General features: G+C 37.5%; 1 protein-coding gene across 1 annotated transcript in view; it reads left to right on the top strand.

Moving 5' to 3' along the window:
- F13B (coagulation factor XIII B chain) overlaps window positions 1–18,499 on the top strand; it is a 31,965-nt gene extending 13,466 nt beyond the window's left edge. The window contains exons 6-12 of the mRNA XM_004610005.2: window positions 681–860; window positions 949–1,131; window positions 2,608–2,790; window positions 8,653–8,853; window positions 10,895–11,077; window positions 15,989–16,202; window positions 18,365–18,499. Of these exons, the coding sequence (XP_004610062.2) occupies window positions 681–860; window positions 949–1,131; window positions 2,608–2,790; window positions 8,653–8,853; window positions 10,895–11,077; window positions 15,989–16,202; window positions 18,365–18,398 (1,178 nt within the window). The 3' untranslated portion in view covers window positions 18,399–18,499. The remainder of the gene's footprint in view (window positions 1–680; window positions 861–948; window positions 1,132–2,607; window positions 2,791–8,652; window positions 8,854–10,894; window positions 11,078–15,988; window positions 16,203–18,364) is intronic.
- The last annotated feature ends 483 nt before the right edge of the window (window positions 18,500–18,982 follow it).

Here is an 18,982-nt window from a genome sequence, read left to right as displayed (position 1 = left end):
TTTAAGTTGCCTTGCAACATGGAAGAAATGCCAGTTCGCTACTGAATGAATTACTTGTGGAATAAAAGAGAGAATGAATGTAAAATGGTTCCTGTTTTCTTTTTGTATTGCTGCAGAGTCGTGTTACCACAAACTCGCCAGCTCAGAATCACATGTTTGTATTCACTGTTCCTGTAGATCAGAATTTCATGCAGTGTTGAGTGATTCCTCTTTATCTGGGTCCAGTGAAGCTGTATTCAAGGGGTTCGAAGACTATAGTCCCATTTGCCACGTAACTGGGAAAGAATTGCTTATGGTGTGTGGAGGTAGTATGCAGTATGCTGAGGTGCTGGATAGAAGGGCAGTTTGCCAGTAACTGCCAGATGGATGCAACCCTCTGCTCTCCATTTACCTTGCAGCTAGAGGGTACAGGAAACTCACTCATGGCACCTACTTTCTGTAAAACCAACAGAAAAAAGTGCCTCTTAGTCTGAAGACACTATAAGTGCACAATGGAACAGCAGCAAATCTAGTACCTACTCAGGGAGAGGGTTATCAAATGCAGAAGGTCAGAATCAAAGGGGGAACCTTAGAATTCAGCTATAACACAGTACATGCCTGGCGCAATGAATGTGCTTATATCTTAGCTATCAGTTTTGATAACAATTCAACAAAATACACTGATTTTTTTTTGTCATTAGGAAGAAGAAATCGATGTCCTCCTCCACCTGTACCTGCAAACTCCATAGCTCAAACATATTCAGGAACATATCGACATGGGGAAATACTTCGTATAGAATGTGAACTTAATTTTGAGATACAAGGATCAGAAGAAATACGCTGTGAAAATGGAAAGTGGTCAGAACCTCCAAAATGCATTGGTTAGCAGTACCTCAAATTAACTTTCCTTAAGGTGAAATCGGCACCAAGAGCTAACTGATCTTCCTGTCTTTCCCTTGTCCCTTTCAGAAGGAAAGAGGATGTTCTGTGAGAGACCACCTTTCATTGAGAATGGGGCCCCCAACCTAGCCTCTGAGAATTATTACAACGGAGATAGAGTCACATACAGATGCGAAAGAGGTTACCATCTCCGTGGATCCAGAGAAATAATGTGTCACCGTGGGAAATGGACGCTCCCCCCTGAGTGTGTGGGTCTGTATACCACATAGAACAGCAACGACTAAGCTACCATGTCCAAATTTCCGTTCTCCCTATTTCTCTGCTCTTACAGCAAGAGATTGCTTCATAGTCAAATTACCAATAAATTGATGCCGACTCTGTTCTGCTACTTATTTGTGTACCTGAAGTTATCGATAGAATTGTAAGAGTTAAATTAGGAATTTAAGTTAGGGACCTAGAATATTGTTTTGGAATATGCATTAGTACTAGCTACCCTAGAGAACCCGCCCTCCTCCATCATTCCTCCTTTGTACTACTAGGTGCTTCCCTACTTCATGTCAGGATCCAAATTAAGTAGCAGTGCAAAAGTCATGACGTGAATTGTAGAAACATTGATGATGCATGCATAGTCGTGGGATTGGTTTCAGGCATGAGTTTCCCTCCTCATAAGGGCCATGACTGAGCTCCCTCTGCCTGACTTTGGGTCCATCTTGCTGATGCTCCTTTTCTCAGCCCCTACATCCCTCTCAGAGTTATGCTCGATCTTATTTTTGCATCACACATGGCAATGCACAGGGGTGACTCCTAGCTCTTCACTCAGGAATTATCCCTGGCGGTGCTCAGGGGACCATATGGGATGCTGGGAATCAAACCCGAGCCGGCCGCGTGCAAGGCAAACGCCCTACCTGCTGTGCTATCGCTCCAGCCCCTATGCTCGATCTTTTGTCTTTCTGAGCTCAGGCCTCGTGACCAGTCCTGGAAGCTGACTTCCCCAACTTTTCACTGCTTGATCAAATTTCTGGAGTGCTCACCTCAAGCAGGTTAATTTAGGATGTGCTTGCATAAAAGAAAAAAACAGTTCAGGTTAAAAAAAATTAATAGTAAGACAAAGTCTTTAAAAAAGAGTAAAAGAAATTTTCTTACCTGGTTTGAGACTTGAGACAAAAAAGCAGTACAAATCTAAAACATAAAAGTGATAATGAGGGGGCTGGAGCGATAGCACAGCGGGTAGGAGGTTTGCTTTGTATGCAGCTGACCCGGGTTCGATTCCCAGCATCCCATATGGTCCCCCAAGCACCACCAGGGGTAATTCTTGAGTGCTGAGACAGGAGTAAGTAACCCCTTAGTACCACTGGATGTGCCCCCCAAAAAAGCAAAAACAAAAAAAAAAGTGATAATGATAAAGGCAATTTTAGTATTGACCACAATTTTAGACTAAACAATAGTATTTTACTTTGCAAACATTTTAGAAGTACCTGTATCATAACTTTTTCACAAACAAGAAAAGTGAAAAATAAGCAAACATACTCTTAGGAAAAATAATTGCTGTTCGCTTTTGCTTAATAAATTTAAGTTTATCTGAGTAGCATTTATTTCTATTCTAATGGATGAATTTTGAAATCAATTGTCTTAAACTATATAGCATAACTATTGAGGTATTATAATATGGGGTAACTGCTTTATCATACTGTTATGTGTTCCTAATAATCAAATTACTTCTTTTCTTAGAAAATATTGAGAATTGCAGCCCTCCTCCTAATGTAAGGAATGGGGCTGTTATCGGTGGGTTATTGCCATCCTACACATCAGGATCCTCTGTGGAATATAGATGCAATGAGTATTATTTATTGAGGGGAGCAAAAACATCTCAGTGTGAACAAGGAAGATGGTCACCACCACCTGTTTGCTTAGGTAAGACAAATTAATTTTTACCACAGCTTTATGGAGCAATAATTGATATATGACATCTTGTAAGTTCAAACTGTGCAATGTGACTTTTAAAAACATAAATATATTGGGAAATGATTACAATTGGGTTAGTTATCCTTCACCTTTCATAACAACTACTATTATTTACTGTTGTTAGGATGAAAACACTTCAAGTATACTTTATTAGCCATAATCCAATGTACACAATAGATTGTTAACTGTAGCCATTATGCTGTGCATTACACCTCCTGAAATTATTCCTCTTATGCCAGAACACATGCAATGTTTTTTTTACCATTATGATTTTAATATAATGTTTATAGTATGGAAAGGATTTTACAAAAATTTTTTCTAAGTGTTTTCTGTTTCTATAAGCAGAGCAATGTCTACATATTTGTATAACATTAGTTTAAACTCCACAAGGACATGAATAACACATTTTTCATAAGCACTGTGGTGGTATTAGGTCAGCTCATATTTTTGTGACTTATTTTTCTTTTAACTTAAATATTTCTTTTAACTTATAATATTTTTCATTGTCACTGCTTGCAACACAAAGCCATTTGGAGAGAGGAATGACAACCCAATTCTGTCCTGAGCAAAATATTGTTGTTAGCTTTCTTTGCTGCCACTTCATCTTCATCTCTTGAATAGTCCTCTTTATTCTATCTGATTGAGCAAGTTGAAACAAGTTGGCAGCTATTCTAATTAGAATTTGGACCAAGGTATCTATAAAATGAACATTCATGATTCAAGTGGAAAATTTTAAATAATTAGCAAATTTTGTTTTGATTTGGACCACAGCCAGCTGTGCTCAAGGCTTACTCCTGGTTATGTGCTCAGGGATCACTCCTGTGATGCTTGGGGGCCAAGTGGGGTGCCGAGGATTGAACTCAGTTGGACGTGTAGAAGGCAAAAACCCTACCTATTGTACTATCTGCTAATTGTGCCTAATTAGCAAAATTGAGGTCAATCTGTGAAAATACTGTTTTACCTCTCCTCTAAGCCTATTTGCTTAAGGTCTTAGCTTTGTCAGAATTACATTTAAAAGGAATGCAACCAGCCACTATGATTGCAATGAATTGTTACATGATAAATTTTATATGGAGGCAATAGCGAGAACGTTGAATTTTAAATTTATAAGTTAAAAGAAGTAAGCCAGGGGCCAGGATGATAGCTGAAATGGCTGGAGTGTATGTTTTGTATGAGCAGGCTCTGAATTTAGTTCTCCATTTTCACCCTCCCACCCCCCAACACTGCTGGATATGACCATTAGACCTCAGTTAACTTCAAGTGTGTTTTTGTTGGCCCCATCACATGAAGGGGCTGAGCGGAACCATATTTCTGGCTTCTCTCACTGAACTATCTCATCCTTACCCAGCTGAGTACCACAAGGTTCCCTGGTCTCTAGACACTGCTTGAGATCCCCTCCCTCCCAAATGGTAATGAAAAATATTAGTCCTCTGTGAGTTCACAACACCTAAAAAGGAGAGAGAGAACAAAAGGGAATGCCCTGCCACAGAGGTGGAGTGGGGTGGAGGGGGATGGGATTGGGGGGTGGGAAAGATACTGGGTTCATTGGTGGTGGAGAATGGACACTGGTGGAGGGATGGGCTCTCGAACACTGTATGAGGGAAACACAAGCATGAAAATGTGTAAATCTGTAACCATACCCTCACGGTGACTCACTAATTTTAAAAATAATCATTGAAGGATTAAAAAAAATAACCCATTTAATGCAGAACTGCTGGCATACTATAGAACATCTGAATGGGGGTAGAGGTAAGGACATAAGTGCGATTGGTCATTTACAGAGATAAATATTTGTTGGAGAAAATTCTCTTGGGGAGCTTTAACTCAAGGAGACACTCTATCTCCCAGGAACATCTACATTGCTTTTATCTCTTCCTCTAGCTGTATAACCTATCAATACTTGCAGTTCTTTGGATAAACACAGTAAGAGACAAAGATCCCAACACTTAGTTCTCTGGGCTTTGAGAGCAAGCAAGGCTTTTACCGTAAATCCCAGACTAAGTCCTCAGGCCAGTTCAGCTTGTCCTTCTCCATGAGGGTCCTGTCTCTTAAGTTGTAACAGCTTGCATCAAGACCATGCATTCATGCTTTATAGAATGTCCCATTTCAATGCCGGGTAGCTTTGTCACTAGCTCTGGGTCCATCCCAATCCCACGGCGGTGGGACCTCCCTTTTGGGGTGTTAGGTACTACAGAAACTGAAGCCTGAGTCATAATCATAAGCAATTATGACCAAATGATTATATCCAGGGATAGGTATATTTCAGATTCAATCAACTCCCAAATATTAGGAGCATAGCATTAATGATCTGCCTATATTCTACCAAAGAACATTGCTCTACAGATAAAATGTAAAAAGGCTATAATGGAAATAGAAAAGCAGGTACAAATACACAGCCCTTCAAATGCAAAGCAGTGCCAATACAAAATTTAGAATTATCAGAAAGTTTTGATTTATAAGTAGTCAAGACTGACTTGGAGAACTGTGACAAGGAGAGGTAAAATACAAAGGAATGATTGAAGATAAACTTTAACCAAAGTAGGGATGTTAGCAAGGGCATGGTAAGCTTCTCTGGGAGGAGGAAAGGGGCAATTCACCAGTGAAGCCTAAAACATTTAGAGTTGGTATCCAACATCCCTCTAAACTACAAAAACAAATAATTGCTATTTACCAAGATTTAATGGACATATAGAAACAACTATGAGAAAATAGATACTTACAAGTGCTGTGAATAACTTAGATAACGATCTTTTTTGTTTGTTTGTTTGTTTTTTGGACCACCTGCAACTGTCCCTAGGACTTATCCCTGGGCTCTACATATAGTCCAGAGTAGGACCAGGGCCAGTAATGGCCACATGCAAGGCAAGCACCCTCTCCACTGTACTAGCTCTCTGTTATCTCTTAACATTTTCTATAAACTCATGTGAACGTGCGCGCACACACACACACACACACACACACACACACATGCACACACACATTCACAAAATACATTCCATCATGAAAAGGCTATGTTGGGGATTGGAGAAATAGTCTAGAGGGTAGGGCACTTGCCTTGCAGGTAACTGACTTGGGTTCAGTTCTAGCCATCCAATATGGTTCCCTGAGCACTTCCAGGAGTGATTCCTGAGTGTAAAGCCAGAAGTAATCCCTGAGCATTGCTAGGTGTGGCCCCAACGCTTAAAAAATAAAAGGCAGTATGATTTTTCCACTCAACTATATTATGCATAGGATTTGAGGCACTTCTACAATACATATTTTATACTGTAACTTATTCCATAATACAGTTATGCTATAATGAAATCAACCACTAGTTGCATGAATTCTTATTGTGCATACGACATTTAATATGCTAAACATTGCATTTTGTACTAAAATTTTGTAAATATTAAAATATGCTGTTAATATTTAAAATTAAAAATATATTTAATTCACATGCTTTATCTTGTTCTTTAAGTTTACTGAGAGGTATTCCTGGATCAAAAAGGTCTAGAATTTTATGTATTTTTCTTTAAAATTGGAAATTTGTCCTCCAGAATATTTACTCTAACTAGTTTTCTTTTTCTTTCTTTTTTTTTTTTTTTGCTTTTTGGGTCACACCCAGCGATGCACAGGGGTTACTCCTGGCTCTGCACTCAGGAATTACCCCTGGCAGTGCTCAGGGGACCATATGGGATGCTGGGAATCGAACCTGGGTCGACCGCGTGCAAGGCAGATGCCCTACCCACTGTGCTATTGCTCCAGCCCCTCTAACTAGTTTTCTTAATCTCTGTCAGCTTAAATATGTTAGTTTTCACCTGATTTAGCAGTTAAAATTGATTTGTTTTGTATATTATTAATTATGGTTTTAAAATTTTTCTAATGTCCACAGGTTTCTTTGTAGTGAACTGATTGTTCATAATTAAGTCATCTTTTCATAGGCATAATAAGAACTTTTCTCTGTTACTTTGACTTAATAGTGTTTTAATGTGCAATAAACTTAAGCTTTTAAGTTTTCAGCTCTTATAAGACCTTTGTAATTGCTCTCTCAAATCATTCTTAGGCTGCTGTTCTCACTCAAGTTCAGGTATATTTTCAAATACAGTTTAACTATTGTTTTCTTATTTTATTTTATTTTTTTTTTGTTTTCTTATTTTAAAAAATGTTTTGGATGATGGAATTTGACATTGGATTGAACAGCTGTACTGTCCTAAGGATAAGTCTGAATTGAAATAATAATAGAAACTCAAATTCTGCAATGACATCATAAGGAATAATAAGTTTTAAAGAAATCTGTCCTTTCCTCTGGAACAATTGCCACAGGCATTTAGGCACAGATGAAAATGGATCAAAGTAAACACTGAGCAAATCTCATATAATGTCATCAGAGCAAGAAGATTCATGTGGTTTATCCTTTGGCACTAAAGTTCTCAGTACAAGTGGGAACAGCACTGCGATAAGAAGTAGAATTTTCCATCTGTTAGAGACATTATGAACCTAGCAAGCTTCTCCTAACTGTTCTTTTTCCTGCTCTTATTCTTCAGTCACTCTAGTCTCCTGATTCTCCCTTAAGCCAAGGGTATTCTCACATCAGGATTGTTTGCTCTGTTTGGAATATTCTTAGAAAAGAACATAGCTCATTTCCTAATTTCCTCCAAGTGTCTGTGCAAATAACTTTGTATCTAGGCTTAACTCAGATTCCATCTTTCAAAGTACTAAAAGTGACTTCAGTCCTTGACCAAATGATTTAGATAACTCCTTTCCACTCTGGTCATAAGGCCATAACTAGTTTTAAAATGGTCAAATATGGTAAAATTTTTATAATCATTATTTTTGCCTGTTTCCTCCAGTTTAAAAGAAAATATTCCACCAAGACGGGAACTTTTGTTTTATTCATTGAACAGAAGTCCCATATGCCTCTTTCACTCAGAATATTCATTTAAAAATTCTAGCAAACAATTTTCTTTCTATCCAAGATTTTTAATTTATAGGAAAGAAATCATGATGAACTTAAGTAGTTGATGGCCTCAAAGAGTGATACACATGTTTCAAATTAAATGGCTTTTCTCTGGGATGTGATTCAACAGTTGAGTACGTTCTTATCTGTGTCAAACCCAAGGTTTGGTTTCTTACAATGTCAGTAGCACTGTCCTCCCGTTGTTCATCGATTTGCTCGAGCGGGCACCAGTAACGTCTCCATTGTGAGACTTGTTACTGTTTTTGGCATATTGAATACACCATGGATACCTTGCAAGGCTCTGCCGTGTGGATGAGATACTCTCAGTAGCTTGCTGGGCTCTCCAAGAGGGGCGGAGAGATTGAACCCAGGTTGGCTACATGCAAGGCAAACGCCCTATCCATTGGGTTATCGTTCCTCCCACAATGTCTGTATATATATATATATATATATATATATATATATATATCACACGTTAAGTGACTGATTTATCATGAAGACGATAAGAGATTTAATAATAATAATAAAATCAACTTTAAAGTGCTTTTTTGGATTCCTGTCGTAATGTAATTTTTTGTTTATGGGGAGACACCAGAACAAATAAAGGGGGCCTAAGGTCATTGCTTGAGATGCTCCATTAGGGGGTCTGATGATTCAGTGCCAGTGGCTGCAGAGCAGTGCTCAGGAGCCATTGGGGCCACACTTGGTAGTGTTGGGGGTGGTCATGCGGTAGCAGGGAATCAAGTTCAGAGCATTTCATGAGATTGACCTGTGTCCCCAGCTTGAAATCATTGTTTAAAACACCCGTCACTTTCATATTTGTTAAGAATTTTAACATTTTAAGTAAGAATTTTAAGGAACATTTTGTCTTACAGAGCCATGCACTGCTGATGTGGAAAAAATGAACAGAAATAACATAGAAATAAAGTGGAAATATGAAGGAAAGATTTTACATGGAGATTTAATCGATTTTGTATGTAAACAAGGATACGTTTTGTCTTCATCAGCCCCACGATCTGATTTATCTGTGCAGTGCTATCAAGGAGAATTGAGATATCCTGTATGTGTTAGAAAAGGTAAAACAATGCTTTCTAAAAATTCTTCCTTGACCAATGTTGCCACTTGCGCTAAAGGTATGAATCTAGGTATACTAGGGATATTGGTGGTGGGGAATGTGCACTGGTGGAGGGATGGGTGTTTGATCATTGTGTGACTGTAACCCAAACATGGAAGCTTGTAAGTATCTCACAGTGATTCAATAAAAAAATAAAATAAAATCTGTCACTGTCACTGTCATCCCGTTGCTTATCGATTTGTTTGAGCAGGCACCAGTAATGTCTCTCATTGTGAGACTTGTTGTTACTGTTTCTGGCATATCAAATGTGCCACGTGTAGCTTGCCAGGCTCTGCTGTGTGGGCGTGATACTCTCAGTAGCTTGCTGGGCTCTCCAAGAGGGGTGGAGGAATCGAACATGGGTTGGCTGTATGAAATAAAATAAATAAAAACATAGTATTATCTTGTAAAAAAAAGTATGAATCTAAGCAATCCATTGCCATTATCTTCTAATCTATAAATTTAGGAATGATCTGATCAATTTTTTGTCAGCACATGTACTTAAATAGCATGATTGCGCTGACTTTTTAAATTCCAGCAAATCAGTTTTATGACAGGCAATATTAAATGCCTTTAAAAAATCATCAAATTGATTAACTTATGTGAACAATCAACGAACTTTAAGACATTGTTCCCTGGGGTTTTCTGGAGAGCCTTGTCTATAAACAGCTCAATATAGATGAGAGATTTGGGGTACTCCATACAGGAGACTAGTTACTTTTAAGAAGTGGAAAGGGAAGAGAATACATATAGAAAGCAAGACTTCAAGCAGGATCTTATATTTTAACTCTTATCTTGATATAACAGGAAAATAAAAATCATGATTATAAGTACTCTGATAGTTTCAAATTTTTGTATTTTTATTTATTTATTTTTTAAATTTATTTTACTTTTTTTTGCTTTTTGGGTCACACCTGGTGATACACAGGGGTCACTCTTGGCTCTGCACTCAGGAATTACCCCTGGTGGTGCTCAGGGGACCATATGGGATGCTGGGAATCAAACCTGGGTCGGCCGCGTGCAAGGCAAACGCCCTACCCGCTGTGCTATCTCTCCAGCCCCCTATTTTTTTTTTTAATAAATCCCCATGATATACATAGTTACAAACTTGTTCATGGTTGGATTTTGGTCATGCAACATTCACCACTTGTCCCTCACCAGTGTACATTTCCTACGAGCAATGTCCCTAGTTTCTCTCCTTCTAACCCCAACTCCAGTCTGCCTCTATGATAGGCACTTTTCTTCTATGGCAGACATCCCCCCCATCTCTCTCTCTCTCTCTCTCTCTCTCTCTCTCTCTTCCTCTCTCTCTCTCTCTCTCTCTCTCTCTCTCTCTCTCTCTTCTCTCTCTCTCTCTCTCTCTTCTTTTGGGCATTATGGTTTGCAATACAGGTACTGAAAGGTTTTCACGTGTATCCCTTTACCTACTTTCAGCACTCAATTCTTGTCCAGAGTGATCATTTCCAACGATCATTGTCATAGTTGTCCCTTCTCAATCCTAACTACCCTCAACCTTGTGGCAAGCTTCTGATAGTTCTAAGTGTAAATACTATGAGATGCCAATAGAAATAAAAATACATTTTTATAGTACAAAGTTCTCATATGTATGATTTCAATATTTAAAAATTACTTGAAAACCATCTTTAAGTGCTTTTATATGGAATATCTCATTTTATTTCTGTAGGACTAAGCTCTGGAGAGATAGCACAGCAGTAGGGCATTTGCCTTGCACGCGGCCGACCCGGGTTTGATTCCTCTGCCCCTCTCAGAGAACCCGGCAAGCTACTGAGAGTATCTCTCCTGCACAGCAGAGCCTGGCAAGCTACCCATGGTGTTTTCAATATGCCTAAAACAGTAACAAGTCTCACAATGGAGACGTTACTGGTGCCCGCTCGAGCAAATCGATGAACAACAGGACAGCAGTGCGACAGTGCTACAGTGCAGGACTAATAAAAACACTAGATGTTTATATAGAAATTCATTACTTAAAATTGTTTCTGCAGAACCTAAAGGACAATGTGGATCTCCTCAAATGATTAAAAATGGACTTGCTATTTCTGCAACACCGGGACCCTATGAAAACGGTTCCTTTGTAGAATATATGTGCTTTGAACACCATTTTCTACAAGGCTCTAGGAAATCATACTGTTTGGAGGGAACATGGACTACTCTGCCATCATGTTTAGGTATGTACTACAAACGTGTCTAATAAAATAAAATCCAGGATTCTCAGGTTCGTCGATATTTTCAAAAGTAAAAATACTAAACAGTAAAGAAGCTCAGACTCAGAGAGATAGAAATGTTCATTGAAAAGTAGTAGAGATGGTACAGATAACTCAGGTTCAATGCCTGCACCCCATATGGTTCCTTGAGTTTGCCAGGAGTGATCAGAGCCCAGAGCCAGGAGTAAGCCCTGAGCAATGCCAGGTGTGGCCCCAAAACAAAACACACACAGAGACAGAGAGACAGACAGAGACAGATGAAGAGACAAGAGATACACGGAGACAGAGGGAGACAGACAGAGAGGGACTGAGAGATAGAGAGAGAAAGAGAGAGAGAGAGGGAGAGAGAGAGAAGAGAGAGAAGAGAAAACCAAAAAAAAAAAATCCCCAGTATGGGAGAAACTTAATCACAGAATAAATTCAAGTATGGCTTTTTGACTTTTTTCTTTGTTTTAGCTCAGTTTCTAATAGGAAACTTGAGTCTTTGTGCTCTGAGGCCTTTTCATGTTAAACTAACATCCTGTATTCCCAGTTAGGCCAAGAGGCTGCCATCTTCCTTAATCTTTGGTTATTTAGGACAGCTTGGACTGCTGACTGTTTGCTCTGGTACAAACTATCTTTGATATCTCTTCTTCCCTCCAGCTCAAGGCCTGGGGCATAATTAAATCCATTTGCTCTAAAGCATGGCTTTGAAGAACTGCAGATTCTCTCGCTTTCAGAGAGCCCAGGAAACTGCTAGAATGTTTAGAATGTAAAATTGGGGAGTGTTAAAATAAAGCCATTCCAGCAGCTGGCAGGGGAAAACGGAGGCTTTTTCTTGTTCATTATTATACTATATGATCGGTCTGTCCTATAGTCTTTTCTCTCTATTTTCCATTTTTTTATGAGTAAGTCAAGTTTTTTTTTTTTTAATCAGCTGCTGTTGTCATAGGAATTGCATAACGCAAACTCAACTTCCTGCGACTGAATCTAAATTAGAACTTTTATCATTTCCTTAGTACCAAGAATACTTTAACTTCTTTACCCTTATCACTTTTTGTATTGCTTGTCAGTATACATACCGTATAAATTCCAGAAATACTATTTATCTGATGGTATTCATCAGCATTCATTGAGATGTACCTATTTTTTAATATCAATGATTTATTCCTCATCTTCTGTATACCTGAACATTATTAAGAGCTTTTAAAAAGTTCTTAGTCATTTCTCTATTATTTTCTCAATTTTTAAAAGGAAATTTAGTTATTTTCTTTCATTACTAAAGAATAATCTTTTATACAGAATTCTAGCTAGCCCTTATTTTCTTTCTCTGTTTTAAAAAGAGTCACTTCATGCTTTTGAGTGATAAGCATTTCCTTTTGTATTTTCCAGCTATTCAGTTGCCTATAACTTTCTTGACATTTGAAGACATCTAAATCATGGGGATGCCTTAATTTTTCTGAGGGCTTTGGGTAATTGTGAGTAATCTAATAATGTGATTTAATTTAGGAACTGACCTCATCAGATACTCTTACCGATGTGATTATGGGAGATGATGGATCCTGTATTAACAGTATTCACTTGAAATTCAAAGGTGCTAGAAATTCAGATCAGGTACTTGGACAATGAACTATGTCTACATGCTGGAGGACCCGTACTCACTGCTGGGGACAGTAGCTTCATGCTTTTTTTTTTTTTTTTTACTTTTTGGGTCACACCCAGCTATGCACAGGGGTTACTCTTGGCTCTGCACTCAGTAATTACCTCTGGTGGTGCTTGGGGGACCATATGGGATGCTGGGAATTGAACCCGGTTGGCCGAGTGCAAGGCAAACAGCCTACCCACTGTGTTATTGCTCCAGCCCCCATGCTGGGAACTTTTGTGAACTCTGCTGTGCATCTCTTCCTTTGGCTGAAGTAATCTGTATCTTCCATTGTAATAAACCATGACTGCGATATTAAAAAAGAAAAGGAAAGGAATAATTTCATGCTTTATTTTTTATAGTTTTACACAAATGCCATTCTTAATAACATTTCTGTAAAACTTACCTTATGATGATTTTGAGATTCTCTGTCACTTTATTTTTAATTTACTTTTAATTTATTATATTTATGTCATATATTGAATTATCTATTTCTTATTTTTTCTCTATTAACATTGAACCTGTAAGTGGGTTTTTATTTTGTGTGTGTGCATTTTATTCCCTATATTGCTAATTTTTAAAATCTATTGTTTGATATGTTTTACAGGTCTTGGTGTTGCCTTTTCTGTGTCATTCTGACTGTTTCTGCAGATATATATATATTCTGCATCATTCATTCTTTGTTTAAATGGCCCAATTTGCTTTAATCTTGTCTATGGGATTCTCGGTTTTAGCTATTTGGTATGCGTTTCTAAAGTTTCCATTCGATTTTTTTATATTCAGGTTGCAAAATTAAAAAACGTCATCTTAACATTTTTTGGCCTGTTTCTGAGCCACTCCTGGGAATGCCCTGAGGACACACATGGCTGGAGCTCAGGATTCCCAGTGAGACTAGAGGGATCATTCCTTTTCCTTCAGGGGAGCAAACCCAGGGTTCTGACTTGCAAAGTATGCATAGGAGCAGGTTGAACTATCTCCCCAGCCCTTAACACCCATTTTTTTTTTTTTACCACATTTATCACAAACTAAACTTATCTGTAATACTTTTTCTGTAAATCTATTATTTGGATCATCTGTCAGCGTATTCCTATTTTCTAGTCTCATTTCTTGTTATGTCTGTTATTAATTGAATATTAGGAAAAAATATAGGGTCTTGGGATAAAGATGTCATGTTTTTCCAGAAAAGTTTAATTCCATCCTCTGGCTGATAGTGTGAAGGCAGTTCAACCTGAGACAAAAAGCTCTCTCTGAGCATAGTCTGCAATCTTTGCTTGCAGCCCAGCTCCTAGAATGCAGGCAGGAGTGCCTCACAGAGAGTTTTGTGTATCTTCCAATGTACTTCCTTTTCTGACTAGCTCTGGTCCTACTGGCTGTCAGGTACTCTGGTACCTTTCATTGTTGTTTTGGGCCACATTGGACCATGCTCAGGGCTTGCATCTGTCTCTGTGGTCAAGGATCCGTTCCTGGAGGGCGAGGGGACCATCTGAGATACAGGGATCTAAGCCAGGTTGGCTGCCTACAAGATAAATGTACTATACTATGACTGTACCATCACTCTGGCCAGTGCTCTGATAGTTTTTAATTCCCCTTCCTCTTCACTTTTTCCTGTGTCTCAGCAAAAGAGGAAGAGTGGATATTGGTGCTACCGTGGTAGGTTTGGTGTGTTAGCACTGTACCCCAAATTTACACTCTTGTAAACTAAACTGACAAAAAGCCCCACAAACTCTTCCCCAGAAGGCAAATGCCTCCAGGGAAAAGTTAGAGCCCAACTATTAATTACCAACACCCCCCTCTCAGCCCATTCTTCTGGCCTGTGGATCCAGGAAATCCTAGACTGACTCAAACTTTTATTGCTCTGTCCTCAACCCATTAAAGTTTTAAAAGCTTTACTGGTTCCTTTGTTGTTGGCCATTTTTTACTTAGTTTCTCAGCTTCTGTGAATCAACAAGCTCCTCAAGAGGAAAATAGCACTTGTAAGGGACATTTCAAAATAGACTATTAGAGTTTAAGCAATTTGAGTTCTCTCTCTCTCTCTCTCTCTCTCTCTCTCTCTCTCTCTCTCTCTCTCTCTCTCTGAGGGAGTCTCCTCCTCTGGCTGGACTCAGGGTTTACACTCAGCTATAAGGTCAGGGGTCAGTCCTCGCAGTGCTTGGGAGAACGTATATGGATCGAACTACTGTGCTCTCTCTCTCTTTTCTCTGGAAAATTCTTTCATGCCTTTAAATACTTAGTATGTGTCTGTTTTGAGATTTTTTTCAGTTCTTAGGAAAAAATCTTGTTGATATAAGCACTTTGTCATAACTAAGAGCAAAGTTTCATGAACCAATTTTTAGGTTGCTTGAATTAAATTTGTGCATTTTGTAGAACATTTTCATATCAACTCATTTTCAAAATGATTTTTGCAGTGACTATAAAGGCTTATTGGGTCTTTCTAATAATTTCTGTTCATTTTATTATGCTTGTAGTGCTTAACATCTAATGAATAGAAGTTCAACAAATACTTCATGAGATTAAATATATTTTTTAATGCATTACACTTATAAGATTCACATACTCTATGAGCAATTCATTCTGGACTTTTAAATTATATTAGAAATTACTACTTAGTCCCAGGTTATCTAGAAGGCAAAAAAGATTGCAAATAAGCCTATTTTCTAAAATAATATGATACTTAAAAAAATCCATGTTTTTATCACACAAAAATCAAAGAATTTTGAGTATCCTAATGCCTAAGTTTTTGTTTTTGTTTGCTTATAGCATAAGAGGAAGGGCACAATAATACTTCTATGCTTAGAATTAAAAATATCTTGATGCAGTCTTGGTATTCCCTCATTGAGAAGAATTCAAAGAACAGGATATTAAGCTATAGAGTTGAAACTTTAGCTCAATTTTTCATAAAATACTACCTGTGCTACAATTAAAGAGATTGGAGATAAGGTTATTTGAACTTTGTGAAGAAAAGAGAAAACAAAGCATTATATTACTCTAACTGCTTGGAAATACAGTTATGTCTGCTGTCTTTGAAAACTTGATGTCACAAAACAAAGAGACAGGCAGGACATACTCCTTTTCCAATTCATAGTTAAATGTCAGACCGTTTTCTTCTGAGCACTGATCATAGTGTCTGATTCAAATATTAATTCTAATTTACTTGCCACACTGATAACTGGGAATTTTATGATTATTCCAAGTAGGTAATAGAATGCTTCTTATGAAGATGTACTAAGATTATTTTTTTCCTTTTCCCCTCTCAGAACCTTGCAGATTATCTTTTCATGACATGGAAGCAAATAATTTAATCTTGAAATATCATTTTGACAACAGACCATTTATTCTACATGGTGAATATATTGAGTTTCTCTGCAGAAGAGATTCATACTTAGCTCAGAGATCTACTCTTAGATCTGAAATGAGAGTGCAGTGTAACAGGGGCCAGTTAAGGTATCCACGATGTATCCAAAGACAAAGGTAAGCAGAGCCTTGTGCCAGAAACTGTGTTTTGGAGGTCAGATTGGTATTCAAATGATTCCTTAGATTATAAGTTACAGAAATATTTAGAACTGAAACTTTTCTATTTTATGGTCATTATAGGGAAAAATAATTATTATTTAGTTTTTTTAACCCAAAACCTCCAAACATACTGGTTAAATTAGTTTGTTCATCCTAGAAGTACTGTATTATTTGTTTGAAGTTAAAGGACAGATTGCTAGTTAATATTTGTGACACTTTGACAATGTGTTCAGTGAATCAATTTGTACAATATTTAAATGTGAGACAAACTTACATCTTCTGTGATAAGATAAAATTACATTTTTCCCATTTTTCTAGTATAGGTTCACGTATAAATAGAATTATAAACAGTTATATAGAATTTTTTATTCTGAAAAGAGCTTTTTTACAATGAGTAAAATAATGGTATATATTTTCAGGATACATGTTTCTAAATAAAAACTTGAAATCAGGGGCTGGAGCAATAGCACAGCGGGTAGGACATTTGCCTTGCACGCAGTCGACCTGGGTTCGATTCCCAGCATCCCATATGGTCCCCTGAGCACCACCAGGAGTAATTCCTGAGTGCAGAGCTAGGAGTAACCCCTGTGCATCGTCGGGTGTGACACAAAAAGCAAAAAACCAAAAACCAAAAAACAACCTTGAAATCAAAGAGCTGTTTTGCTATACGGCAATTAAAATGCATATTTACCCTTAAGTGTAAACAATTCCATTCTTATTGTAGAAAAATATCTAAATTAATGCACTAGAATGATGAAGTTAATTCTATAAAATCAAAATTTTGACCTTAGAAGATACAGTATAAAAGGAACCAGGCATGTGGGTAGGTGGTAGAGCATGTACTTTGCATATCTATAAAGGTGATCAAGTGCTTACAGGCACACACACACACACACACACACACACACACACACACACACACACACCCCACATGCACACAATGATAAAAAGTTAAATTTTATGCTTGTCCAAGAATATTTAAAGAATAATTATGGCAAAGTGCACATGACACTATTTAATGGAGGACAGGGATTCAGGTTCTTGCTTTGCACAGGGCCCACCCTGGTACCTCTAAGCGTGCTCCCTGAGGGAAAACCCAGGAGTCAGCTCTGAACACTGCCAGGTGTGACCCTGAACACAAACTTCGACAAAAATAGCTAAGTGATAAACTATATTAGGTTTGTTTTTAATACCCTTCACATTTTAGAAAAAGTACTTTTAAGATCTGTGTGGGTGAAATTTTTTTCATTTTTAATTATGATGAAATCAGGTTAGATAATTTTATATGTCATTTTGTGCTTATTTGAATATTTCATTCTCACTTGATCTTAGCCAAAAGGCCGAGAAGCGATGAATATTTCATTCTCAAAAGGAAAAGGAAATAAATAACAAATAGCACTGTAGCACTATTGTCCCATTGTTCATCGATTTGCTCAAGTGGGCACCAGTAATGTCTCCATCGTGAGACTTGTTGTTACTGTTTTTTGGCATATCAAATACGCCATGGGTAGCTTTCCAGGCTCTGCCATGTGGGCAGGGTACTCTCGGTAGCATGCCAGGCTCTCTGAGAGAGATAGAGGAATTGAACCTGGGTCAGCTGCATGCAAGACAAACGCCCTACCTGCTGTGTTATCACGCTAGTCCTTTAAAAAAAATTATTTGGGGCTGGAATGATAGCACAGCCTTGCATGCGGCCTACCCGGGTTTGATTCCCAGCATCCTATATGGTCCCCTGAGCACCGTCAGGGTAATTCCTGAGTGCTAAGCTAGGAGTGACCCCTGTGCATCGCCAGGTGTGACCCAAAAAGCAAACAATAAAAAAAAAAATTAAAAATAAAAATAAAAATAAGAAAATTTATTCACTTGTTATTTATTTATAGATAAGTAAATAACAAATAAAATATTTCAAAAATGACATTTGTGCAGTAGATGGCATAAGTTTTTAGAAAAGAATTGGTGATATAATATGATCAGTATAAGCAGTTGCTTTTATTACTAGCTGGTCAAGATTATAACTAATTATATGAAATGATGAAAAACTTAGATTATAATAAATTGACTGTTGAGCAGAAATGGTCCTAATTTGATAAATCACTTAATATTTTTTCTTTCTCATAAAGGGCTCTGTCTTATCAGGAACCAATAAGGACATGAAAAGAAATTACAAGATGAAGAACAGCATTTCAGTACATCATAAAATTCTTTACAAAGCATGATTTTTAAAGAAAAATCTTGAATGAAAAATCTCTAAGCTTTTAGTTTTCTTGATTTAAATCTACATAGTTTATGCTGAACATTTGCTTTTTTATAAATAAAAGCTGTATTATGTTGTTATATTTCTAGTGTGGCTGATTTGAAGTATGATCTAGTTGTTATTATACATTTTTTCCTGTGTAAAATTGACTTATATGCTAAAATGTTCATTTTCTTCTGTCTATTTTTTGTATATATTGTTATCTTTAACAGATGTGCCAAAGTAATGTTTGTCTCCAGCATTTTTATTCACATCAGATCTTTCTCTATGTTTAATTCCATCTTCTATTTATACTAAAGCACCAACTATACTAGAAGGAAGAACTCTGCATTATATTAGAGGATTTGCTTTATTTTTAATTAAATTATTTAATTCGATTTTGATTTTGGGCCACATCCAGTGGTGCTCAGGTATTTCTCATAATTTTGTGCTCCTGGATCGTTCCCAGCAGTACTTGGGCATGCTGTATGTGATGTTTTAGACA

This window comes from Sorex araneus, chromosome 7, assembly GCF_027595985.1.
Source record: "Sorex araneus isolate mSorAra2 chromosome 7, mSorAra2.pri, whole genome shotgun sequence".
In the NCBI taxonomy this organism is placed as follows: Eukaryota; Metazoa; Chordata; class Mammalia; order Eulipotyphla; family Soricidae; genus Sorex; species Sorex araneus.
This window is presented reverse-complemented; position numbering and strand designations above follow the sequence as displayed.